This window comes from Diabrotica virgifera, chromosome 5 (genome assembly GCF_917563875.1).
Source record: "Diabrotica virgifera virgifera chromosome 5, PGI_DIABVI_V3a".
NCBI classification, from domain to species: domain Eukaryota; kingdom Metazoa; phylum Arthropoda; class Insecta; order Coleoptera; family Chrysomelidae; genus Diabrotica; species Diabrotica virgifera.
Window position 1 is genome coordinate 224919848 of NC_065447.1, and position 24369 is coordinate 224944216.

A 24369-nucleotide genomic window follows, 5' to 3' on the forward strand; every position below is an offset into this window, starting at 1 on the left:
TGGACCGCCGTCTAACTTGGAAAAAACATATTTTTACCAAACGAAAACAGATTGGACTTCCACATCACTGGAACTGACAGACTTAACCGGTCTACCTAGTTTGACCTAGTCTACCATTACCATAGAAGAAAGTGTTGTGTGATTTGGCCATTGTGTGGTTTGACCATTACTAAAGTCTGTAGCACCCATTAGATGTTGCCAAGTTTCAACTTCATGGCTTGTTAAGGCTATGGGTACATAATTCGCAAATATTTTACGTGTATCCCTACTTTTTCTGTCTTTACACGGCAAATTACGTGTAGTAAAATTCACACTGGTATGGATATGTAAACATTACTTAGAATGTCATTCTACTTGAAAATGTCATCATTATTTTAAAGAGATGGGTTTTGAATGTTCTTGTATAACTGTTATTTTTATAATTGCAAATTATTAATTCAGTTAATAAATGTGATAATTTTTTCACTAACTATGTATTCAGTGATTGTAATAATTTATTTGTACAACAAAGACTAATACTCAATCGAGAAAAGAGGAAAAGTGTTAAAGTGATTTTTTAATAATATATTGTTATGGAACGCTTACAATTTTGAACATCTTTAACAACAAAATACTTGGATCACAGAATATATTATCCTGGTGTATTTTCTGCTTGGATCTTCCACAAATAATACACAATAAATAACTTTTTATTAAGTTCACGTCTTAAATCAATTATTTATCAAATACACTATATATCAATAATATTTAATCAATAACTCAACATATTCCCGATGCAATGTCAAATATTTAAAATCGTCACTGATTGTCAGTGTCTGACTGACAATATATGCTGACAATATTATATTCGGCTGAGTGCGTTCTAAGACAAAGATAGATTTTAAAAATATTACCACGGCATTGTGTTCATTTTTTTCGAATCCTGAAAAAACCAATAAATATTTTTGAAAAATTTAAACGCAGAATGAAAGACTAAATTATTACCGAGGGCCGAAAGTCCCTTAGAATAAATAAAAAGTTTATTTTGAATGATATATTTGAAATTAAAAATCACACTAAATTTTCTCTTAGTTTTTCACCCCTGTAACTTATTAAAATAAACATTATAGAAGTTCTCAGGGACTTTCGGCCCTCGCTAATAACGTAATCTTTCATTCTGCGTTTAAATTTTTAAAAAATACTTATTAGTTTTCTCAGGATTCGAAAAAAATGAATCCCCATTTGAATAGCATTGCAGCCGAAAATACGTACCGATCCTCTTAAGTAAAGATGGCTATCATAGAGAAATAACAACAACTCGTTGTTATTTCTCTATGATGGCTATGTTCAACCCCATATGTCAAAACCGGTCTTATTAAGGTCTTGTATATGTATATTAATTATTATATTGTAAAAATAAAACTATTGGTTTGTGACGATTAAAGGAAGATTGCCTATTTTGGTCTATTTTATCCATCATCATTTTATGTTTATTCGTTATCATTATTATATCGGGTAGGTAGCTATAAGCAGTATTCGCTTTAAAAATTACAGGCTATGTTAAATTAATATAAAGTAAATGTGGAAGATATACACTGCTTACTTTTTTAATTTGATTGATTTTTTACTCATTTATAAGATAATAAAGATAAAAATATTGTCTGTTACTGATACAATTTTTGCAGAGAAATATGCACCCAGTTGTATTTTGTATATTAGTTTCAGCAAATACTATTGACTGTAATACATACAACTGGTTTCAGGAAATATTGAAACTCGGACAACACTACAATGAGGAACTGTAAATTGCCTACATTTGGCGCAACTTTGTGATATATTTGGATAAAAAAATGTAACTGACGTTTTAAATTTCGAACTTATAGCAAGAATAAGAATCGTAGAAGAAGTTTTCCAAGTAATTTGACAGTTGGTGGGGTTCCATAACCTAAAAAATCGAGATTTAAAATGTAAATATGTAAAAACAAAAATATTTCTCTTAAGGTACACAGACAATAAGTTTTTATGAAGGAAATCGAATTTGATTTTTAAACCATTTTAAACTCATAAGCACAATGACTACACCCGTAGCGCTGTATCAATGCAGATTATGTTTAAATAAAACTCCAACCAGAGTTAACATATTTGGTGGAGATTTTCCCCGGATGCTAGACCTATTAACATCCATAAAGGTAATATTATTCATAAAGAATTATAATTTCATTCTTTATTTAATAACAAAGTTAAAATTCATACTTCTGCTGAGTATTTAGTATGTTTAAATATTCCTGTGTTTGTGATAAATTGATTCTCCGGATTTCTTTGTTTTATTGTCTTTCATTATATCGCTGCTCCCCGACTTCGTTAACGCCACAACTCATAACCCCAAAATCGCAAACTTTACCTACAGGAGAGCAAAAACAAGAATTTATGTTAACTCTTTTTTTTTTCGGAGTCATATTACCTGTATGTACGCCAATGGTGAATATAGAATTCTTAATTGTATGTCAAAAAATGCGCAATAACTACCTCTTAAAACGAACCAAATTTCCTTTGCATATCTCAACCAGTTTTAGAGCAATAAATAAATCGTCAGTTAGTAAGAAAAATTCAGCATCCTGTATCTCAGAAACAGTCATTATTTTTTCATGGAGAATTACCCCTTAAAGTTTGTCACACTTATTTAGAAATGCCCTGTATTGATGAAGAACATGGCAAGTTGTTAAAGTACCTAACTTTTTTATTATCCAACATAAGTGAATGAAACAAAAAACAGAATGTTAAGAAAATCTGAGGGTATAATTGGGTTTTAATTTCAGTATTGTATAAATGCTAGAATATTCCACAGGGTGTTGTGGTGAATTTTGAGAAACAAACACAGTTTGATTGGTACACCCAGTATACAATAACAATTTACCTGTCTAGCAACAATAACATTACAGGGATATTGTTAAAGAATAAGGCTATAACATATTAAAAAATCACTTAAATCAGACAACAAGTTTAGGAAATTCTAGACATCCAAATTAACCATTTTGTGGGGTGCCCATTTTCTTTGACCCACAGTGTAATAATCCAATAAATCCCATGACAAAAGTTTTCAATTCCTGCATCCTTCCATTGATGACATACAGTCGAGAGACAATTATGTTGACCATAAGAGCCAGCAATAAAATGAGAATAAAGAAAGTGAAAAAAGTATATTAAAGTGTGTAAAGTAGTTGACTACTCCGCCTCACTCGTAATGGTTGGGTGATACCCATTACCATGAACAAAATTTTATATGTTTGTAACGTTTAAGTGGTTGTTTTTACTGTTTTACATTTATTTATTATTTAATTAATTTTTCATCATCCGGAGTTGCACAGCAGACAATACTTCTAAATATGATGCATACACACACAACTCTAAGTAGTGATACTTCTTTTTTATACTTTGACCATTAGCTCCAAAGATGACAATTTTGTTGAAAGCGCTTAGCTAAGGAAAATAATAGTATATTGTACAACAAGTGAGAAAAAAGACATATTTCTCACGAACGCAGAAGTTTGTTGGCACGAGCCGAGGCACAAGGCGAGGGCCGCAAATCAAGCGAAGGAGAACTATGTCATTTTCTCACGTGTTGTACACTGTACTTTTTCTATGGATGCGGTTTTTTCAAGAGTTCAAACTTCAAAATTAAATAATTTACGTGTTTTTGGGTATATTATGTGCATAAATTGAAATAAAATACATATACATGTAGGTATTTAATATTCTTAAAAGTTGAACACTGCAATGGCCGACTTTTCTCACTGCCTGAGAAATTATTCGTTTTGAGTGTATGTAAGTAGTAAGTAAGTATCCATAGAAAAAGTATCTTTACACACTTTATACTTTTTTCACTTCCTTTATTCATTCAAGTGTGTACAAAATTTATCATTCTTTCAACCAAAATGAGAATAACATAGTTTGCAGTGGAATAACTTGTGTTAAGAATGACTTTTAAAGATTGAGTTCTCAATGAAGAAGTACATGGAACAAATGTTGAGAATGTAATACAACACACTGTTTCATTGAAGTGGTCTTGGATAGGACCATAGACTTATGTATTAACGTAGACTGAGTGTACCTTCCATGCTTCCTGACAACAAGATCTCTTGGATTGATTTGGTGCTACCTCTTTCTAGCACATTGTATTGAGAAACTTATATGCTTCATATTTCTCCCTACTTAAAAATGACATGAATGATACTATCGCAGCTTTAGTGTAAGAGTGAATAGGCACTGACCCAAAAAAAAGATGGTTTCATCACTTGGCTCAACATGATACCAGTGGCGGCCCGTGAGGTAGTGCCATAGAGCCATGGCACTACCTTGCTAACTATGCAGAAACATATTTTTTATCTTAAAAACATTTTAATGCCTGTTTATTTTTTTTGTGAATATTTCTCTTTATTTTTATAAATTATATCAAATCTGGCAACTGTGTAGCGCAATGCAAATCTACCGACTCTGGCCACCCACAGCTGACCGGATAAAGGATGAAAATCATAAAAATCCCAGTGCTGAACGGCATAGTGGCTCGTGAGAAAAGAGAAAGATTGTATGAGCATCCTGTGTAAGTGACAGAGAGAGAGCGGTATTGCACTTTTAACATACGTTTAAATTGGAGTCTCCGTGCCAGGCTCGAAATCTCGAAAAGGAAGTTAGTGGATCTTAAGATACAATGTTTTAGATCTACATATTTCTAGTTTCTTTACGCGTTCGCTTGACGCTATTGTGTTTATTGTCTACTACTGTATTGTATATTTGTGTTTATACTCTACTATATTTTTTAATTTGTAATTATTAGTTAGTGCGTTGTGATCGTGGGTGTCGTAGGTATAAAAATAATATTTTGATTATTTTCTACGTTTAATTTATTTATTGACAATGAATCAAATTAGTATATTAAAAAACTCTTTTGGTGAATACAAATTAAAGAACTCGGTCGGCCTTTACCCGATTTAAAAATTGAAAAGAAAGTGGCAATGGACAAAAACTTCGCTGTCGTAAGTTTAATAAAATTATTTATGATAAAAATAGCTGGTTGTGTGGTTGCGAACAAACTAATAAACTCTTCTGTTTTGTATGCGTTTTGTTTGGAGGTGACGAGACTTGGTCAAACAAAGGCACCGATGATCTTGTACATATATGGGAGAAATTGAAATCCCATGAAAAATCTTAAGTGCACATGAATAACGTTTTTAGCTTTTCAATGCTTAGTAAGTTAAATATAAAAACCCAATTAAATTCAGCTTATTGTGATACTCTAATTAAACATAATGAACAGGTAGATAAAAATCGATATTTTTTTTTATTTATATTTTATATCCTTTTTGACCATATCGTAAAACCGCCACAAAAAATTTAGGCAGCTGCCCGGATTCTGGCACTACCTTCCTAAAGTTATACGAGCCGCCACTGCATGATACTCTGTCTATGTTAATATATAAGTCTACGGATAGGACATGTTGCTAGACAAGATTATACCTTATGAACAGAAGTGTGGTTTCACATCTAAAGAGATGGCTGGACGATGTGAAATAAAACGCAGAAGACAGTAGTAAACCAGTAGTACCAGGTAGTAAATATCAAATTAAAGTCGGTCAAAAAACAATAACTTTTTAGGCCAACTTTTGTTTTTCAATTACTTTATGATATTAAATTATATGACTGTAAAAATGAAGGAAAACAAATGCCCATTCTCTACTGTGAGGTCACCTTTTGAGTCCAGTAGACAGTGGCGACGCGTGACTTTTTCTAAAGTGTTACCAAAACCAGATGCATAAAATCTTATTTAAAAAAATGAAGATATGGCTAAATGTATATGTAGCTTTAATAATATCATTTGTATATCACTAAGGGCCGGTTGTTCGAATGCTGATCGATCACTATCAAATATTTAATTACTGTCAATGTCAACTTTGGTTGGGAAAACATAATTGATTATAATTATGAGATTATTTAATCAATTAACATAACAATTATTAACATAATTGATTAACTAATTTCATAATTGTAATCAATAATTATGTTTTCAGCAACCCAATCAAAGTTGACATTGACAGTTGTGACAGTAATTAAATATTTGATAATCATCATTTTTGATTAGCGTTCGAACAACCGGCCCTGAGTAATTGAAACAGTTGATGTTTCGAAATAACTCTCGAAAAAACAGTTGATGTTTCTAGATGTTGGCAAAATTTTAGATTTTTTTGGCAATTAACGTTAACAATTCCCTGTAAATGCCTCGAATGTCAGAGCCGTCACCCTCAAAATGACCACGAAACGCTAATTCTTGTTTGGGCAAAAAACATATGGTATCTATTATAAGTGAGCTAAGGATATTATACCTATCTATTTTTTTAACAAACTCATTATGTTTAACAATATTTGCTTTAAAAGCTTGGTTAAGAGATCTTTCGATTCTTGTTTTTCCAAACTGAATTAAATTGGGTGTACATCTTACATGTAGGAACAGAGAAATTTCATGTCTCTTTTTTAAAACTCTAAAATTATTTAAATCGTGAACCTGGTCCACCCATTTTTCTGTAGAAACCAGAAGACATGACCAACAATACAGTCTATTTTTCTTGCAACCACATAATCAAGGATTTTCACTGTATCAACAAAATTTAAAATAACGAACAACTTTTTTTGATTTCTTTTTTAAATTTTTAAAATAGGTCTTTCATTTTCAATAATCTCATTTTTTTTGCAATCAGAATTACTTTTCAAGTAGTTGATCGATTACGCAGCGACACTCATCCATGGTGAACTGCACGCACACTTTTTATAGGTACTGTAACCAAATTTAAATCTGGTAACAGCCCTACTGATATACACAGCGAGCTTACGCCCGTCGCTCCTTCAAAATTTTCAGACACTAGCCGGTCCCGAGCCGCCCGAGCGACAGCGAGATAACCATTCATTATAACCACAAATGAGACTGGTAACAGAAGATAATAAAGTGCAACTGAGTCACATAAACTCGCCAATATTTTCGTGTGTCTACGAGTAGTGGGCTATTTACTGAATTAGGTACTATTAACACATAATATAATAATATATTTCTATTGGTAAAAATATAGATAAATGGAATTATTCATCGTCATAAAATATTTATTTGCAAGATTTTTAACTGTTACCAATGGTAACAGTGGTTACATGGACGCTTCGCCAATGCTAGTAGATATGTGTCACACTTTTTAGAACAAAAAACATTGACTACAAATGATTAATTCATTACCTACAGATACATAATTCTGTGGCATCTGTAGATTTTTGATGTTATACTTCTTTAGGCGCAATTGAGAGTAAAATTTCATAATCTGCGCGCATGCGCACACAGACAGTATGGCGTTTAGTTGCTAAAATCTTTCTAGTTATGTATAAATATATCAGTGCAAGAAAAGGTGTGAAAAGAATATATTAGTTTTTTTAGTAAATATATTTATTATAATTTTTGTGACTTTGGATTTGTCTTCCTCAGGAGTAAGATGAGTATTATTAAAACATTTTATTGTATATTTATTCACCTTGTCTGTTTGTTACCGTGAATTGTCATTAGGTACGTCCGAACCGATACAGACACAGTCCTCGTAGCGTATTTGGTATAGCATTTAGTCGAGGCATTGAAGGATTGAAGTGTCGATTTTTCGAATGTTTTGTATAAATGTACCTATTTACGAATGTTTCTTCTAAAATTTAGGAATATATTAATTTTATAATACATTTAAGTATGTAGTAATTTTCTTTACAATTTTTACTTACCTATTTGTTTTTGTTTATACCTAATATCGCCCGTGTCTAGCAAGTGTCTGCGTAGGCTAGTGGTATGTGTATCTAGTTACGGACGTGTTAGTATTTGGTTCGATTCCCCATAAGGAAAAATTTTTTGTTTATTATTAATGGTTATTGACATTTTAGACTATTATTATATGGACTTAAAAATGATTAAAATAATTAATCGGGATGTTGCCCAACTATTTACCGAGTTGCAAATTTATAATAATTGCCTATTTCAAAATGCACTTTTGAAATGCATTTTTCTTATGCACAAATGCAACTTCAGATTTCTTATTCATTATATTAGTTCATAAAATTTCCTGACATTCTCATGAATCCAACGCACCAAACTGCATTAAAATCCGTCTTACTCCGCCAAAAATCGACAGTTAGGCCTTTTTTTGTGCTTCAATGCCTCGACTAATTCGGCCAGAGATCGAGAGGTCTTGAGTTCGAATCCAGTGCAATCCTATACTTTTTTTTATTTTTTTGAAAGCGGTAAGCACAAAATTAGTTTGGTGTTTAAAAAAAATTAAAACAAACTGTTTAAAGTATATTTATTTTTAAGAAATCATATAATAGAAGTATAACTTCTTACGTGCGTACAAAGTACACACACATTCTTTTTTTCATAAACTAAGTGTCTCATAGAGTATTTTATATTAAAGGTACAGGAAGACGATGGCTTACCAAAATATAGTTGTACAAAATGCGCAAAAGAAGTTCAGATGGCTTTGATGATTAAGAAACGTATTATAAAAGCACACCAACTCCTATTAGAAGCTCTAAAAAAGAAAAGGGCAATATTTCAAAAAGTCGTGATAACCCCTACTGTTAATAAAGTCGAACCTTCAGTACCAAAAAACACAAACATCACTAAGCAAAAAGTAGTTTCTAAAAAATCTAAACCAATAATAAAACAAAATCGAACCCAACCAAAATCAAAATTAGTTGTCAACTCAAATGAAGCAACCACAAATGAAGATACATATGAAGAAAGTGTAAAATGTGATATAAAAACTGAAGGAGTAGAAAAAACAAATCAACCAAACACAATTAAAGAAGAAAAAGGAGCACTAGATCAAGATGTACAAGAGATAGTTGACGGAGTCCAGAAACGTCTTGAGAATACTGGCTTTACTTGTGAAATATGTAATTTAAGTTTTCCACGTAAGTAATCAATTTATTTTTTACATTTTTATGAGCATTAATTTTAACATAAATATCATCATTCCCTGTACAGTGGAACCCTGATGAGTTAGCCTCCGATAACCCGGAAGTCTGGCTAACCTGGACCGATTTTCATCAGACGTAACAAACATTTTTTCAGTTTGACCGAGTTTTTTTGCCAAGAAATGAACAATACTGTAGTATATAACTTACGTAATTTAGATGTACTGTGCATATCTATTTCATATTTTTAACGAAAACTTTTCGTTTATAACTTCGCAAAGTCTGTATGTTATTGCGTCGCCGCTCCTGTAATACCTAGAACAGATTTACCGATGGACTCTTATGTATTTTTGTCTTCTGAATTCAAATCTGAAAACGGCATTTCGATATCTCTAACCATCTTCGAGATAACCGACCTCAAAGTCTAAAATGTGACGTCACAATCCTTTTATTTTCTTCCGACACACTAAACGTCATCTGAAATCGTTGCTATTAGTAAGTAGGCTAGTTTTAATCTGAATTTGTTAAGCAAAGCATAGGATATTCGGTATTTTCATTTAAGTTTGACACTTCGTGAATGTCAAACTAAATTTTAAATTAGCTATTAATAAAATATAAATGACATTTTATAGTGAATTTAATTATTATATTATAATATAAATAAGATGTTTAAAAATACAATTTGAGTATATTTTGAAAGCAATAATGTATAGTCGTTATAGTCCATGTGGTGAGACCGCTCCCGTCTGAAAAAAAATTCTGATTCGGTTTCTTTGTGGATTTCTATTCAAAAATGTCGCCTTTAAATAAATCTGAAGGATGCCGGGTGGAATTTTTGGGCAGAAATTGTTTAAACAATTTTTTTAAACAAATACAAATGATCATGTTTTTTGTTCTGGAACATATATTTTAAGGTTTTTTTCGGTCATTCTAATTCTAAATAAGAAAGGTATCTTGTAATTTTTCTTAAAAATTGATAGTTTTCGAGTTATAGGCGATTTAAAATCTGAAAAATACGAAAATACGCATTTTCGAGGCTTAAAAACGCATATTTAGATTACTATTTTTGAGATTTCCATATACTTAAATTCAAGATTAGACATTCAGCTTCAAGATTCTAAATAGTAATCGCGTCTAACCTTAATTTATATCTACCGTTGTTTTTTAATTGTTAAATACGCGGTGCGGCGCGCTCCATTTCAAAAATCTCCTATTTTCCTCGGAAAAATATTCTAAATAAAATAAGTTCCTTGACATTTTTCTCAAAAGTTAATAGTTTTAAAGTTATAAGCGTTTTAAAATCCTAAAAATGCCAAAAAACGCATGTTTGGATTTTAAATCGCTTATAATTTTAAAACTGTTAACTTTTGAAAAAAAAATGTCAAGAAACTTATTTTATTTAGAACATCTCAAAGAATCTATAAAAAATATTTTTCCGAGGAAAATAGGAGATTTTTGAAGTAGAGCGCGCTGCACCGGCAAAAAAATCGGCATATTTAACAATTAAAAAACAACGGTATAAATTAAGGTTAGACGCGATTACTCTTCAGAATCTTGAAGCTGAATGTTTAATCTTGAATTTAAATATGTGAAAATTATAAGATACCTTTCTTGTTTAGAATGACCGAAAAAACCTAAAAATATATGTTCCAGAGCAAAAAAATTAATGTGTGTGTACTTTGTACGCACGTAAGAAGTTATACTTCTATTATTATGATTTCAACGAAATTAATATACTTTTTTTTAACATCCAATGTTTATTGCAATCTGTCTCATTACAAACAATAAGCAATGCATATAGTTATTGAAAAATAACATAGATGGAGGCCGCCCAGTGGCGAGCACCCAGTAAGACATATAAGATTATAATTTTAAAATAAGACATAACAATTACTTGGAACATAATACATAGATAAAATTTTGTATATTGGACAAATTAATATACTTAACAGGTTATTTGTATTTTATTTAAATATTAAAATAATTTTCTTTACCTACCACTTTTAAAAATTTTTTATTAAAACGATACCAAAAATATATATAAAAAAAAAGAATATGAATCGTCCGGGATTTGAACCCGGGACCTCTTGATCTTCGGTCATACGCTCTACCACTGAGCTATATCCCCCCAGATAGCACAAGTACGTTTTATGGGCATCCAATGTACGTACATCTGTGTACATTGGAACGTCCAATGGACGTTCCGCTAAGGTACAATGGACATCCGATGGACGTCCAACGAACGTCCAGAGTTCACAAAATTGGACGTCCATAGCACGTCCGCTACAAACGTACAGTGTACGATGTTGAAGCTTTCAGTGTACATATTATGTACATTCAATGTACATTTGATGTACATTCAATGTACGTCTTATGTACATTTTTGTAGGGCACTTTTCAGAAAGCAATCTAGTGTCCATAATTTTTTGAATACATACATAGCAAAAAGCCTTTAGGTATAGGAAATAGTTCCTATAATACTAAACTTATACTTTAAAATATTACACAAAATACCTTTTTTTATTTCTCTTTATTATAACTTTATTATGTACACTTTATTATAGGAACTTCATTAATGCACGACTGCACTTGCACGATAAACAGCAAACACAAAGATATCACAGGATGTATTATATTGTATGTAATAACTTAATAAAGACAAAATTCAGATAATGGCGCCCTATGAAGCATGCACATTAAAAGAGGTTTATATCTGTTCTGTTCTGAGTGTTCTGTTTCCTTACAAACATTATTTCTTAGAACTTAGAGTCAGTACGGTTGTATATTGCAAGCGGGTTTGCCATTCTGTGAATTATCATAAATAAATCCTCCTTCAGTATTCCACAACAATTAACAGCGATAATCCCCTAAAAGTACCTGCCTAGTACTACCTTTTACGACCGATAGCGTGAAGAGCGACAACGTTGTCAAGAAGATTCTCATTTAGTTTGGCGGGAAATTTAACAGTTACAAAATGCACATTTAAGATTTAAATTGGTAGTGTCTAATTATTGTAAGTTCTATAATTACCGATGCGCGATGTAGCTCCGTTATTCTGAAAAAGTTTACCATCGTTTTATCATCATCTAATGTTATATAGGTTTAATTAAAATAATTTTAGTGGTTCAGTGTTTTAATTCGATGATGAAAAAATATGTGACTACATTTATTAGAAGCTTCTTGTATTCTACTAATAATATTCCTTTGATTAAAACAAGAAGCTATATATAATTACTGATAATAATAGTCGCGTTTTGTGTAAAATCTCCATGGACTACAAATGGATGTCCAATGTACGTTGAAATCAAACGTCCAATGGACGTCGCGTAATGGACGTACATAGTACGTCCAGTTTTGGTCCATGGACGTTTGGACTTTAAATGTACGTTATATGGACGTCCATCGGACGTTGTATGCTATACGGGCCTTTTGCTTTGACAGGTTACAAGATTTCTCATACATACTGACAAATTTAATGGACCAAGTGGTATACAAAAATACTTTAAAATATACTTACTATTATTATAAAATATCTTATTCCCGAGAAAGACAAATCCAAAGACACAAAAATTATAATAAATAATACATTTACTAAGAACACTAATATATCCTTTTATATGATAATATAATACCTATGACTTATTTGCGCTGACAGCGTTGATACATACATATCTTGAAAGATTAGCGACGAAATACGTACTGTCTGTGTGCGCATGCGCCCGGCATTATAAAATTTCACTCTCGATCGTAAAGAAGTATAACTTCAAAAACGTGATCTTTTGTATTTGTTTAAAAAAATTGTTTAAACAATTTCTGCCCAAAAATTCCGCCCGGCACCCTTCAGATTTGTTTAAAGGGGACATTTTTGAATAGGAATCCACAAAGAAACCGAATCAGAAATTTTTCCAGACGGGAGTGGTCTCACCACATGGACTAGTAACTAGTATATAACAACAAAGGTTTGTACGAGTATACGGCCTCCCCTTTAATGATAAATAGACTGTTCCATTTTTAGGCGAGCGGTAGCAACTCCTAAAATTACGTTATACCGAACACGAAAATCAACTTTAAGATGAATGACCAATTTTGGTGATTCTTTATATTTTCGATACCGCTGAATCTGAATATGAAGTTTATTTTTATCTAGACTTGGTGGTACATGTCAAAAAATAAAATTTTATGCAAAAATGCGAAAAATCAATTTTAATGACTTTTCGACTTTACCTCGCTGTATCTTTGGTCGCTGTAAATATTTTCTTTTGAAAATTTTACTGTGTCATCATTGAAATTTAAATAATGTGCTTTATTCAAACTGTTTAAACAAATTAAAAGAGGAGTTGTTAATTTTTAAACATTTTGTCGTCAGATTTCGTTAGTTTCATGTTTACTTAAAAAAGTTGAGTGACAAACTTTTTAGTTTATAATTTTCACCAACACAGGAATAAAATATAATTCATGAAGAAGTTTTTTGGAAAATTTCAAATCAAAGTATGCAATAAGAAAAAAGTTATGTGACTTTATAGACGAGTGGCACTCTTAAAATAACGCTTATTTCTCAAGATACTGACCACGGTCGTGTAACCGTAATTTCGTCTAACCTAAGGTTTTGATGGTGCTGAAAACGAAAATAAGGTTTATTTTAAATCATCATTTTCATTTATAACTCTTGCATTTTTAATTTGACGAAGAAAACTTATTCTTCATAAAAAGCTCTTCATGGTCTAAGATTTATGATGCAACCATCACATATAAAATTTTGTTAATTTTATATGAGGTATATAAAAAATATGAATTTTGAGTATCTTTATAGTTCACAACATTTAAATTAGAATGATATAATTGCAAATTGAAACATAATTTTTAATTCTAAACAACTTTTCGTAATAGTAATTTTCCATATTATGAATTTAAATACGTAAATAAACAAAGTTTTCGTTATGATAATGCTCGCATTTTCAGCTTGTTGCAATTATAATTGAGTTTATCTCGAAGCATAGTGTATTTTATTAATTCTTACCATATTCTCCGGCGAATCCGGATTTTTGATAACCCGGATTGGCCGTGGTCTCGATTAATCCGACTTATCGAGGTTCCACTGTACCTTTAAAAGTTTTCAAAATTAGGATTGTACAGTGAGGACGTTTAAGTTGTAAATTCTTCATTTTGTTAAATGAGAATAGGGGTCGTGTGATAGCTCATTCGAAAGGGTATTCAATGCTCTATTCACTATTATAAACATTAACATAATTATTTATACAAGGTGCCCAAAAAAATTTTGTATTAAATTAATTGAGACAAAAAGATAATGTATATAATTTATTTAATTCGAAATACATTTTAGTGTTGTCCGAAACCAGAAAAAAAAATGTTTATTTTATAAATGAATATTGTTTTTGGCCTAAATTCAATATTAAAGCTGCCACTCATCTGCCTTTTAGCAGTTTGAACATTTAATTTAAGCGAAAAGCAATGTTTATTTTTCAAATTAACATTTTTTCTGTTTTCTGACAGCAGTAAAATATATTTTGCATTAAAATAAATTACATACATTCTTCTTTTGGTCTCAATTAATTTAATTCAAAATAGTTTTTTTGGACACCCTGTATAAATAACTATGTTAATGTTTATATTAGTGAATAGAGAATTGAATAACCTTTCAAATGATCTGTCACACGACCCCAATTCCCATTTAAAAAAATTATTGATTACGTCATCATGCCCAGATGGATGACGATAATTTAAAAATAAACATCGACCAGTTTCGGAATTTATCTTCAGAGTCGCCCATTCTCGAGAAAATGAATTTCTTCCAACTCATACCTCCTCACTGTATGTTTCCTAACAGCACTTCATGATTTTATGTTTATGTTAAATGTTAAACAACCATGACAACTTATTACTGTAGTCTATATAGGGTGACTCAAAAATAACCGAACAATCGAATATTTCCCCAAATGAACATCGCATCGAAAAACTGAAAAATATGTTTTCAATATTTTTCAAAAATCTATCGAATGACTCCAAACACGACCCACCCTCTAAAATCTTAAATGGAATCCCCCAGTTATTGCAGATTTGGATTCCTCACGTAAAAGTAAGCAACTTTTATTCAAAAGATTTTGCCAAATTATGGATAGATGGCGCTATAATCGGAAAAATGATTTATCGTGATACCATACATTATGAAAAACCAAAAACAAGAGTTTAATATTTTGCAAAAAACGTATCGAATGACACCAAATTCGACCCCCCACTCCACGCCCGGAAGGTGGGGTGGGGGGTAACTTTAAAATTTTAAATAGGAACTCCCGTTTTTAATGTTAGTTTTGGATTCCTCATGATAGAATCAGGAAACATTTTTTAGAATTTTAGATACCTACATGGCGCTAATAAATCGTATTTTTCCGATTATACCCCCACCTCCAGTGTGTGGAGTGGAGGTCCTCTTTGGTGTTATTCGATAGGTTTTTGAGAAATATTAAACACGTATTTTTTTGGTTTTTAATTTGCAAGTCTATTTGTTGAGATTTTAGACCGTTTCTATAATTTACCTATGGTATCACGATAATCGTGTTTTCCAATTATAGCACCATCTATCCAAAATTCGAAAGAATGACTCGATTAAAAGTTGCTTACTTTTACGTAAGGAATCCAAATCTGCAATAAAAACTGGGGTTTCCATTTAAGATTTTAAAGGTACGCCCCACCCCCATAAAGAAAATTATGGCATAACAAAAAGATGGCACCAATAAACTATTGCTGTTGTGCTTATTTTTATTTATACAGGGAACTGAACTTTTTACGATTTTCACAGAAAATTGGTTATACATAACTTTGTAAATACCCTGTATAACATACCTAACAAACTTTTATATTTTTGTGATGGTGAGGTTAAGATTTCGAAATGTTCAAAGTTGGCTACAATTTTTGTTATTATCTTTTATTGCCATCTATTACTCTAGCGGATCTACTGAGCTTTACCACACTAATCAATCACCCTGTATACAGAGTGAGTTTTATGTATGGAAACCCTTAATTATCTCGGAAACGGCTTGCACGATTTTTATAGATTTTGGTGAGGAAGGGTTTTCTAATGCGGCCCATATTATAATGGTAATTACATTGTCAGATCTTCCGTTTTTCTCTAAATCTAATGAACCTTCTTATTTCAAATAGAATACCCTGTATATTTTATGCGTTGTGAAATCCTTAAGAAATAGTGATTATTTTTCATGTTACATTCCCTATACCTAAATGCAATAATTTCGGAGTTATTATAATATTTGTTTTAAAAATATTTTTTCGGTCCGAGTAAACATTGTTTTAGATTCTTTGGATCATTAGAAACAAAAAAGGTCATTTGTAATTTTTCTCTAATAGTTCAGAGAAATAAGGGAAAAAATAGCCTGTTGGTGACACAGCCCCCTCCAGGCCAAAACCAAATTTTTTGAGTAGTATGGACATCTATATTAATAACATATGTTTCCTGCAGCCGATTTTGATGATATACATAGTTATAAACAAATGAAAATCAAAAAACGGTAAATTTTCGCTTTTTCGTATGTAACCAAAAAGATAAGTATTTTAAACAAATTTGAGAGTGAGAAATTGATAAATCTTATAAAAAACTTCAATATGGCGTTCGCTGAATATGTCTATCCTTATTGGTTGCTTAGAAAATTGCAAAATAAATCATAAATTTTGAGTTTTTATAAATATTCATAACTTATGTAAAAATTAACTTAGAACGTTCTTGTTACACGAAATGCTGAGACTTCTGGTGCTTAAATTATACCCTAAATTTCAAAGCAATTGGTCAAATAATTTAAAAGGTATTTAATTTGTTTATCCCAAATTAATTAACGCTATAAGTCAGAAAATGATGAAGTTACACTAATACTTTGGATAGTTTATGAAAGAAGAAAATGTATACTATTAACTTAATTAAAAAAAATGACAAAACATAATTCTAAATACTGCAAAATTATTTTGCAAAAACATGTGAATAATGGCGGGGCTAACTTCGTCCCTAATTGTCCTAGGATAATTGTTTTTCTTTCTAAATGTGTATAAAAATTCATTCTGTCCAAATATGAAAAAATAATTTTTCTACGGGTAACGGTTAAAAAGTTATTCTAATTGTTTATAAGTAAGCAAAAAATCGACGTGTTTTTGCAAAATCATTTTACACTGAATAAAATTACTTTTTGTAATTTTTTTTTTAATTAAGTCAATAGTATAAACGTTCTTCTTCCATAAACTGTCAGAAGTCTTACTGTAACCTCATAATTTTCTGACTTACAGTGTTGCAAAAAAATGAATTTGGGATAAACAAATTAAATAACTTTTAAACTATTTGACCAATTGCTTTGAAATTTAAAATATAATTTAAGCACCAGAAGTCTCAGCAATTCGTGCAATAAGAAGGTTCTAAGTTAATTTTTACATAAGTAATGAATATTTATAAAAGCTCAAAATTTATGATTTATTTTGCAATTTTCTAAGCAACCAATAAGGATAGACATATTCAGCGAACGCCATATTGAAATTTTTTAGACGATTTATGAGATTCTTACTCTCAAATTTCATTAAAATGCTTAACTTTTTGGTTATAGACGAAAAAAGCGAAAATTTACCGTTTTTTGATCTTCATTTGTTTATAACTATGTATATCATCAAAATCGGCTGCAGGAAACATAAAGGTTATTAATATAGATGTCCATACTACTCAAAAAATTTGGTTTCGGCCTGGAGGGGGATGTGCCACGAGAAAAATCTTATTTCTCTGGACTATAAAGTTAATTGTTTCCGAGTTATAAACAGTTTAAAACTGAAAAAAAAATCGAATAATGACGATTTTCAAGGTTCAAAAACATAAGTAAAGAAGTATCATTTTTGAAACAAAGAAGTACCTAAATTCAAGCTCAAGCCTTATTTTATCAGCTCCCGATAAGTAATTGGAGCTCGTTTCATTTTAAAACTTTTGTTTTTTAGTTGTTATTTAACAATTAAAAAAAGCGATATTTTAGAATAACACGTGCCAAAACTTCATGTGGCGAGCTGATAGAAAAAGGTTTGAGCTTGAATTTAAGTAGTTTGTAATTTTAAAATTTATATTTTTTACTTGTGTTTTTGAACCTGGAACATCGTCATTTATTGTTTTTTTTCAGTTTTAAATTGTTTAGGACTCGAAAGCGATTAACTTTAGAAAAAAATTACAAAAGACCTTTTTTGTTCCCAATGATCCAAAGAATCTAAAATAATGTCTACCCGGGCCGAAAAAATTGATCGTCATTTATTGTTTTTTTTTTCAGTTTTAAATTGTTTAGGACTCGAAAGCGATTAACTTTAGAAAAAAATTACAAAAGACCTTTTTTGTTCCCAATGATCCAAAGAATCTAAAATAATGTCTACCCGGGCCGAAAAAATTGATTTTTATAATTTGTTTAAATTTTTTTTTTTTGATAAATGTAACAATAACTCCGAAATTGTGGCATTTAGGTATAGAGAACACAACATGAAAAATAATCAGTATTTCTTAGGGACTTCAATACGCAAAAAATATATGGGGTGTTCCATTTGAAAAAAGAAAGTTTATTAGATTTCCAGAAAAACGGAAAATCTGACAACAATGTAATTAGCACTATAATATCGGCCGTATTAGAAAACCCTTCCCGACCAAAATGTATAAAAATCGTGCAAGCCGTTTCCGAGATAATTGAGGATTTCCATACATAATTTCTGTATTTATCTTATTTTGTTTTTAGGTAAAAACTTGTTCAGGATACACAACCTAAAACACGAAAAAAGCAAGTGTAATATTTGCGGCCGACTCATGAGACGAGACAACTTGAGGAAACATGTATTGATACATACAGCAGATCCAGCAGTTTGTTCTATTTGTGGAGCCACGTTCAAAAATTTTGAGGGTTTAAGAACTCATAACTTTCATTACCACAAGCATACTGCTAATCAGTACATTTGTGAAGAATGTGGTAAAAGCTTTCGAACGAAATATAATTTCTTGTTGCATCAAAAAAAAGTTCATCTCGGTCTAAAGAACTTTAAATGCAGTATTTGTGGAAAAGCTTTCTTTACCAATAAATCTTTATTAAAACATGGTCGAATGACCCACGAAAAACAGAGACCTTATGTTTGCGAATATTGTGGTACTGGCTTTTCGTCTAGTTATGCTTTAAGAACTCATAAAAGAAAACATACTAACGAAAAACCGTTCGTTTGTGAGCACTGTTTCGAAGGGTTTAGACAGCGGGTTTCATTACGATCTCATTTGAAATCAAAACATGGAATAGAGGAAGCCAAAGAATTCATTTGTAAAACGTGTGAGAAAGGTTTCGCTACAAATTGGGCTTTGAGTATACATCAAAGGTTACACGAAACTAAGAAGTGTGAAATTTGTTCAGAAAATTTTGCTGGAGATGAATATCTGGCAAACCATCTTACAGAAGTTCATCAATTAGAAGTAGAAATAAAACAAGAAAGTTAAAATTATTTTTGGTTTATTATGTGTCCAGTATCTCTTGAATTTTTCATTTCTTTGTACATATTATTCGTATGTGCCTTATCTCTACGAGGTAGACATAATATATATGTAATGAAATATTTACCACAAATACAATTTTATAGTACTAAATATTATTTGATACAATCTGTTCGCTCAGCCTGGGAAGATTTGGAAAAATTCATTGTTGGAAATATACAACACAAACATTCCTATCTCTTACTATTAACTCTCTAACTGTTAAGAGGTTCCTGAGGGCCCCTTCGCTCATTGTTTATTTAAGCCGCAGATAAAATTCAGGTAGCCGCAAACTGTTTTGAATCTCATCCACTAGTTTATCTAGAGACGTTTCAAATGCATTCAACATTCATTGCACGGTATAATTACATTTCTACCTCAATTGTGCGACGGATCGAAGTGAAGGCAGAACAATAATTATCTCTCATTTAAAAATTTGTTTAAGTAAAATTTTGATACTGCAAATAATCTGAATTTAGTGAAAACATTTTTTATGGGTGGTTTACAGTTTCGAGTTTCACTATACAGGGTGATTGATTAGTGGGGTAAAGCTCAATAGATCCTCTATACTCTATAATAATAGATAGCAATAAAAGTTAGTAACAAGAATTGTAGCCAACTTTGAGCTTCACATTTTAAAATTAATTAGAATGATACAGGATTTTCGATAACATCGTTTTTTTAAATGGAACACCCTATATTTTATCTTATATTCGAAATTTCCTTAACTTCTCCATTACAAAAATATAAAGGTATGTTATGTTATACAGGGTATTTACAAAGTTATAACCAACTTTCTATGGAAATCGTAACAAGTTCAGCTCTCTGTATAAATAATAATTACACTTTTATAAAAAAGAACTTTTTTATAATAGAACGTTTTTATTATTCATAGGAGAGAATATAAAGTAATATAAAATCCACAAAGAAAAAGAAATGTTTTTCCTGTAGTTGGCTGTATACCATCATTCACAAAATTGTAAAAAAATCCTTTGTAAAAGGTATAATTTTTTTTTATTAAAAATCCCTTTAAAGGGCTACATCACAACAAAACGTTTTCGATTTTTTATAAAAACCATCATCAGTGTTGAGATCTAAAAATAAGTATAACCGAATTAATAAATGCAAAGTAGGTATTTAAATTTTGACTAGGGTTATAATAGCAAGTTGGTTATACTTACAAACTTGATGCTAGCTGAGCCACAAAATAAAAAAGGGTGTTTACCCTAATATTTTTCTTTTGTGGCTCAGCTAGCATCAAGTTTGTAAGTATAACCAACTTGCTATTATAACCCTAGTCAAAATTTAAATACCTACTTTGCATTTATTAATTCGGTTATACTTATTTTTAGATCTTAACACTGATGATAATTTTATAAAAAATCGAAAACGTTTTGTTGTGATGTAGCCCTTTAAAGGGATTTTTAATAAAAAAATGTATACCTTTTACAAAGGATTTTTTTCAATAAAGTAATATGACGATATAAAATGCTTAAAATTCCAAAAATTACACTATAATAAAAAAGTACTTTTTATAATAACACGGTTTGTTATATACAGGACACAACATGTTTCGAAAGAATAATCTTCTAATTATTATTATTTATTAAAAAAATTAAAAAAAGATACGCAACAGCCGTGTTCGAACTAGGGAACTCTCGATCTGCAGTCTAATGCCACCGACCCACCATAAATTTGTAGATATCGATTTATTAACGTACTTTAAAATATCATTGCATTAGTCACATTTTTAAAATAGTTTGAAATAAAAAAAATCGATTTATCCATACAGGTTGATTGATTAGTGGGGTAAAGCTCCGTAGATCCGTTATAGTAATAGATAGCAATAAAAGTTAATAACAAAAATTGTAGCCAACTTTGATTACAGATTGATAATCAGTAATCGTAAATTGTCAGTTTTAGAAAATTCAGTCACGGCTTACCTAAAATTTGGAAAGATTTAGACCCGTAATTAATAGTTCTACCACTCTCCCACTCTCTTTAAAATATACCTACCTTGACCAATCCTTACAGAGGTGGACAAAAACAGTAAAACCGATGGGACTGAAAGTGGGAGACGACTCCCTATTTACATTATACTTTGCGGATGACCAAGTTGTTATAGCCCAAGATCAAGATGACTTAAGCTATATGATACGGAAGCTAAATGAGCATTACCAACAGGCAGGATTAGTAATAAATATGGATAAGTCAGAATACTTCATAGTGGGAAACGAAGACATTGAAAACTTACCATTGGAACAAGGACATATTGTTGGTGTGAAACAATGCAAATATTTGGGATCTATATTTAACAAACGAGGAAATAGTGAAGATGAAATACAACATAGGATCAATAAAGGTAGAAGCATCACTAGATCCCTCAGTTCAATTTTATGGGACAAAGATATCAGGAAGGAAACAAAGAGAAGAATATATGAAAGTATAATGAAGAGCGCTACAATCTACGGTGTACAAGTCTGGGACATAAGTGCAAGAAATAAAAAAAAAGCTACTTAGTACAGAAATGGACTTTTTGAGGAGAAGTTGTCAGGTTTCGAGATTAGAACATGTAAGAAATGAAACAAATTAGAGAACGTATGAAGGTGGAAAAAACTATAATATACGATATTGAAAAGAGACAGCTGACATGGTTCGGTCACGTTAAAAGAATGAATGAGACTCGCTGACCGAGAAAAATATTAGAATGGGTCCCACCGGAGAGAAGAAGAAGAAGAGGACGCCACGGAGCTGAACTTGTTACGATTTTCATAGAAAATTGGTTATAACTTTGTAAATACCGTGCATAATATAACAAACCTTTATATTGTTGTGATGGGGAGGTTAAGACGATTTCGAATATAAAATAAAATATAGGGTGGTCCTTTTAAAAAAACATAAGTTTGGTCTGCCTCTATGTTATCGAACATTCTAACTAATTTTGTATTGTGAAGTTGGCTACAATTTTTGTTATTAACTTTTATTGCTATCTATTACTATACCGGATCTTTTGAGCTTTATCACACTAATCAATCACCCTGTATATGTATCTTTTTTGTTTTTAGGTAAATACTTGTTCAGGATACACAACCGAAAACACGAAAAACGCAAGTGTAATATTTGCGGCCGAATCATGAGAAGAGACAACATGAGGAAACATGTCTTGATGCATACAGCAGATCCAGCAGTTTGTTCTGTTTGTGGAGCCACGTTCAAAAATTTTGAGGGTTTAAGAACTCACAACTTTCATTACCACAAACATACTGCCCAACAATACATTTGCGAAGAATGTGGTAAAGGCTTTCGAATGAAACATAAATTCTTATTGCATAAAAAAAAGGATCATATGGGTCTAAAGAACTTCAAATGCAGTATTTGTGGAAAAGCTTTCTTTACCAATAAATCTTTATTAAAACATGGTCGAATGACCCACGAAAAACAGAGACCTTATGTTTGCGAATATTGTGGTACTGGCTTTTCGTCTAGTTATGCTTTAAGAACTCATAAAAGACAACATACCAATGAAAAACCGTTCGTTTGTGAGCACTGTTTCGAAGGGTTTAGACAGCGGGTTTCATTACGATCTCATTTGAAATCAAAGCATGGAATAGAGGAAGCCAAGGAATTCATTTGTAAAACTTGTGAGAAATGTTTCGCTACAGATCACGCTTTGAGTATACATCAAAGGTTACACGAAACTAAGAAGTGTGAAATTTGTTCAGCAAATTTTGCTGAAGATGAATATCTGGCAAAACATCTTAAAGAAGTTCATCAATTAGAAGTAGAAATAAAACAAGATAGTTAAAATTATTTTTGGTTTATTATGTGTCCAGTATCTCTTGAATTTTCCATTTCTTTGTATTATTCGTATGTGCCTTATCTCTACGAGGTAGACATAATATACATATATGTAATAAAATATTTGTAATATTTGGAAAGATTCTTTGTTGGAAACATACAACACAAACATTCCGATCTCGTACTATTAATAACGTACTAACATAAAAGCGTTATGTTTAACATCTTATTGTATGACAAAATGTAACGACTCAGGCGCAAAATAAAAAAACGAGTAGTCAGTCTTAAGGCCGCGTCCCACGATCAAATAATTTGATCAAACTGGTTTGAGCAAACTGAAAGTGACAGTTAGTGACGTCACATCCTGAGTGTTCATTGTGGATAATAATGAAAAATTTTAATTTTAAATAAAGTACAAACAAGTTAGACAACTCAATACAAAAAATTTGATCAAACTAGACTGATAGTGAGAGCACAGATTTTTAGAATTTCAAAAAAACTGCAATTGTGACGTCACTTTGACGTACTTCCTCAAGTACGTCAAGTTTGCTCAAACTGTTTGATCAAATTATTTGATGGTGAGACGCGGCCTTTACAATGTAATCTAAACAAAGAAAACGTTTACTACAAAAAAATTTCACAAACATCCCAAAAGTAAAATATCTAAATACAAAATAATTGAATTAGTCTTATACACACACATTGCACTGATTTTTTTCAATTTGATTTTTGCAAAAAAAATTATTGAATAACTCTCACTTTAACGCTCAATATCAAACTAACAAAACACTTCAGAAAATGCAATAGCCGTAGGTAGTATTTTAAAGATAGTCACTCGCACATATCTAAATAGATAGTGGTGTGTACGAAAGAATATTGGTAAAACTTATTAAAACTTTTTCTCGACACCTCACGGTAGAAGAGAACCGGACTATATAGGGTGAGTGGGGAGGAGCGCACCAAACTTTAAGACTGTATAATATACGTAATAATAATTAAAAATAGCTCATATGTTTTTATTCAATTTTCATTTGTTTCCGAGATACGGGGTGTTGAAATTTCTTTTACAA

The 24369-nt window shown here is 31.1% G+C and overlaps 1 protein-coding gene across 1 annotated transcript; it reads left to right on the top strand.

Moving 5' to 3' along the window:
• The first annotated feature begins 1892 nt into the window (after positions 1–1892).
• On the top strand, positions 1893–23439 carry LOC126884700 (gastrula zinc finger protein XlCGF26.1-like). The gene is made up of 3 exons (XM_050650813.1): positions 1893–2168; positions 8457–8958; positions 22567–23439. Exons 1-3 carry the CDS (start codon positions 2052–2054, stop codon positions 23304–23306), a joined length of 1359 nt encoding a protein of 452 aa, XP_050506770.1. The 5' UTR covers positions 1893–2051; the 3' UTR covers positions 23307–23439.
• Positions 23440–24369: the final 930 nt, after the last annotated feature.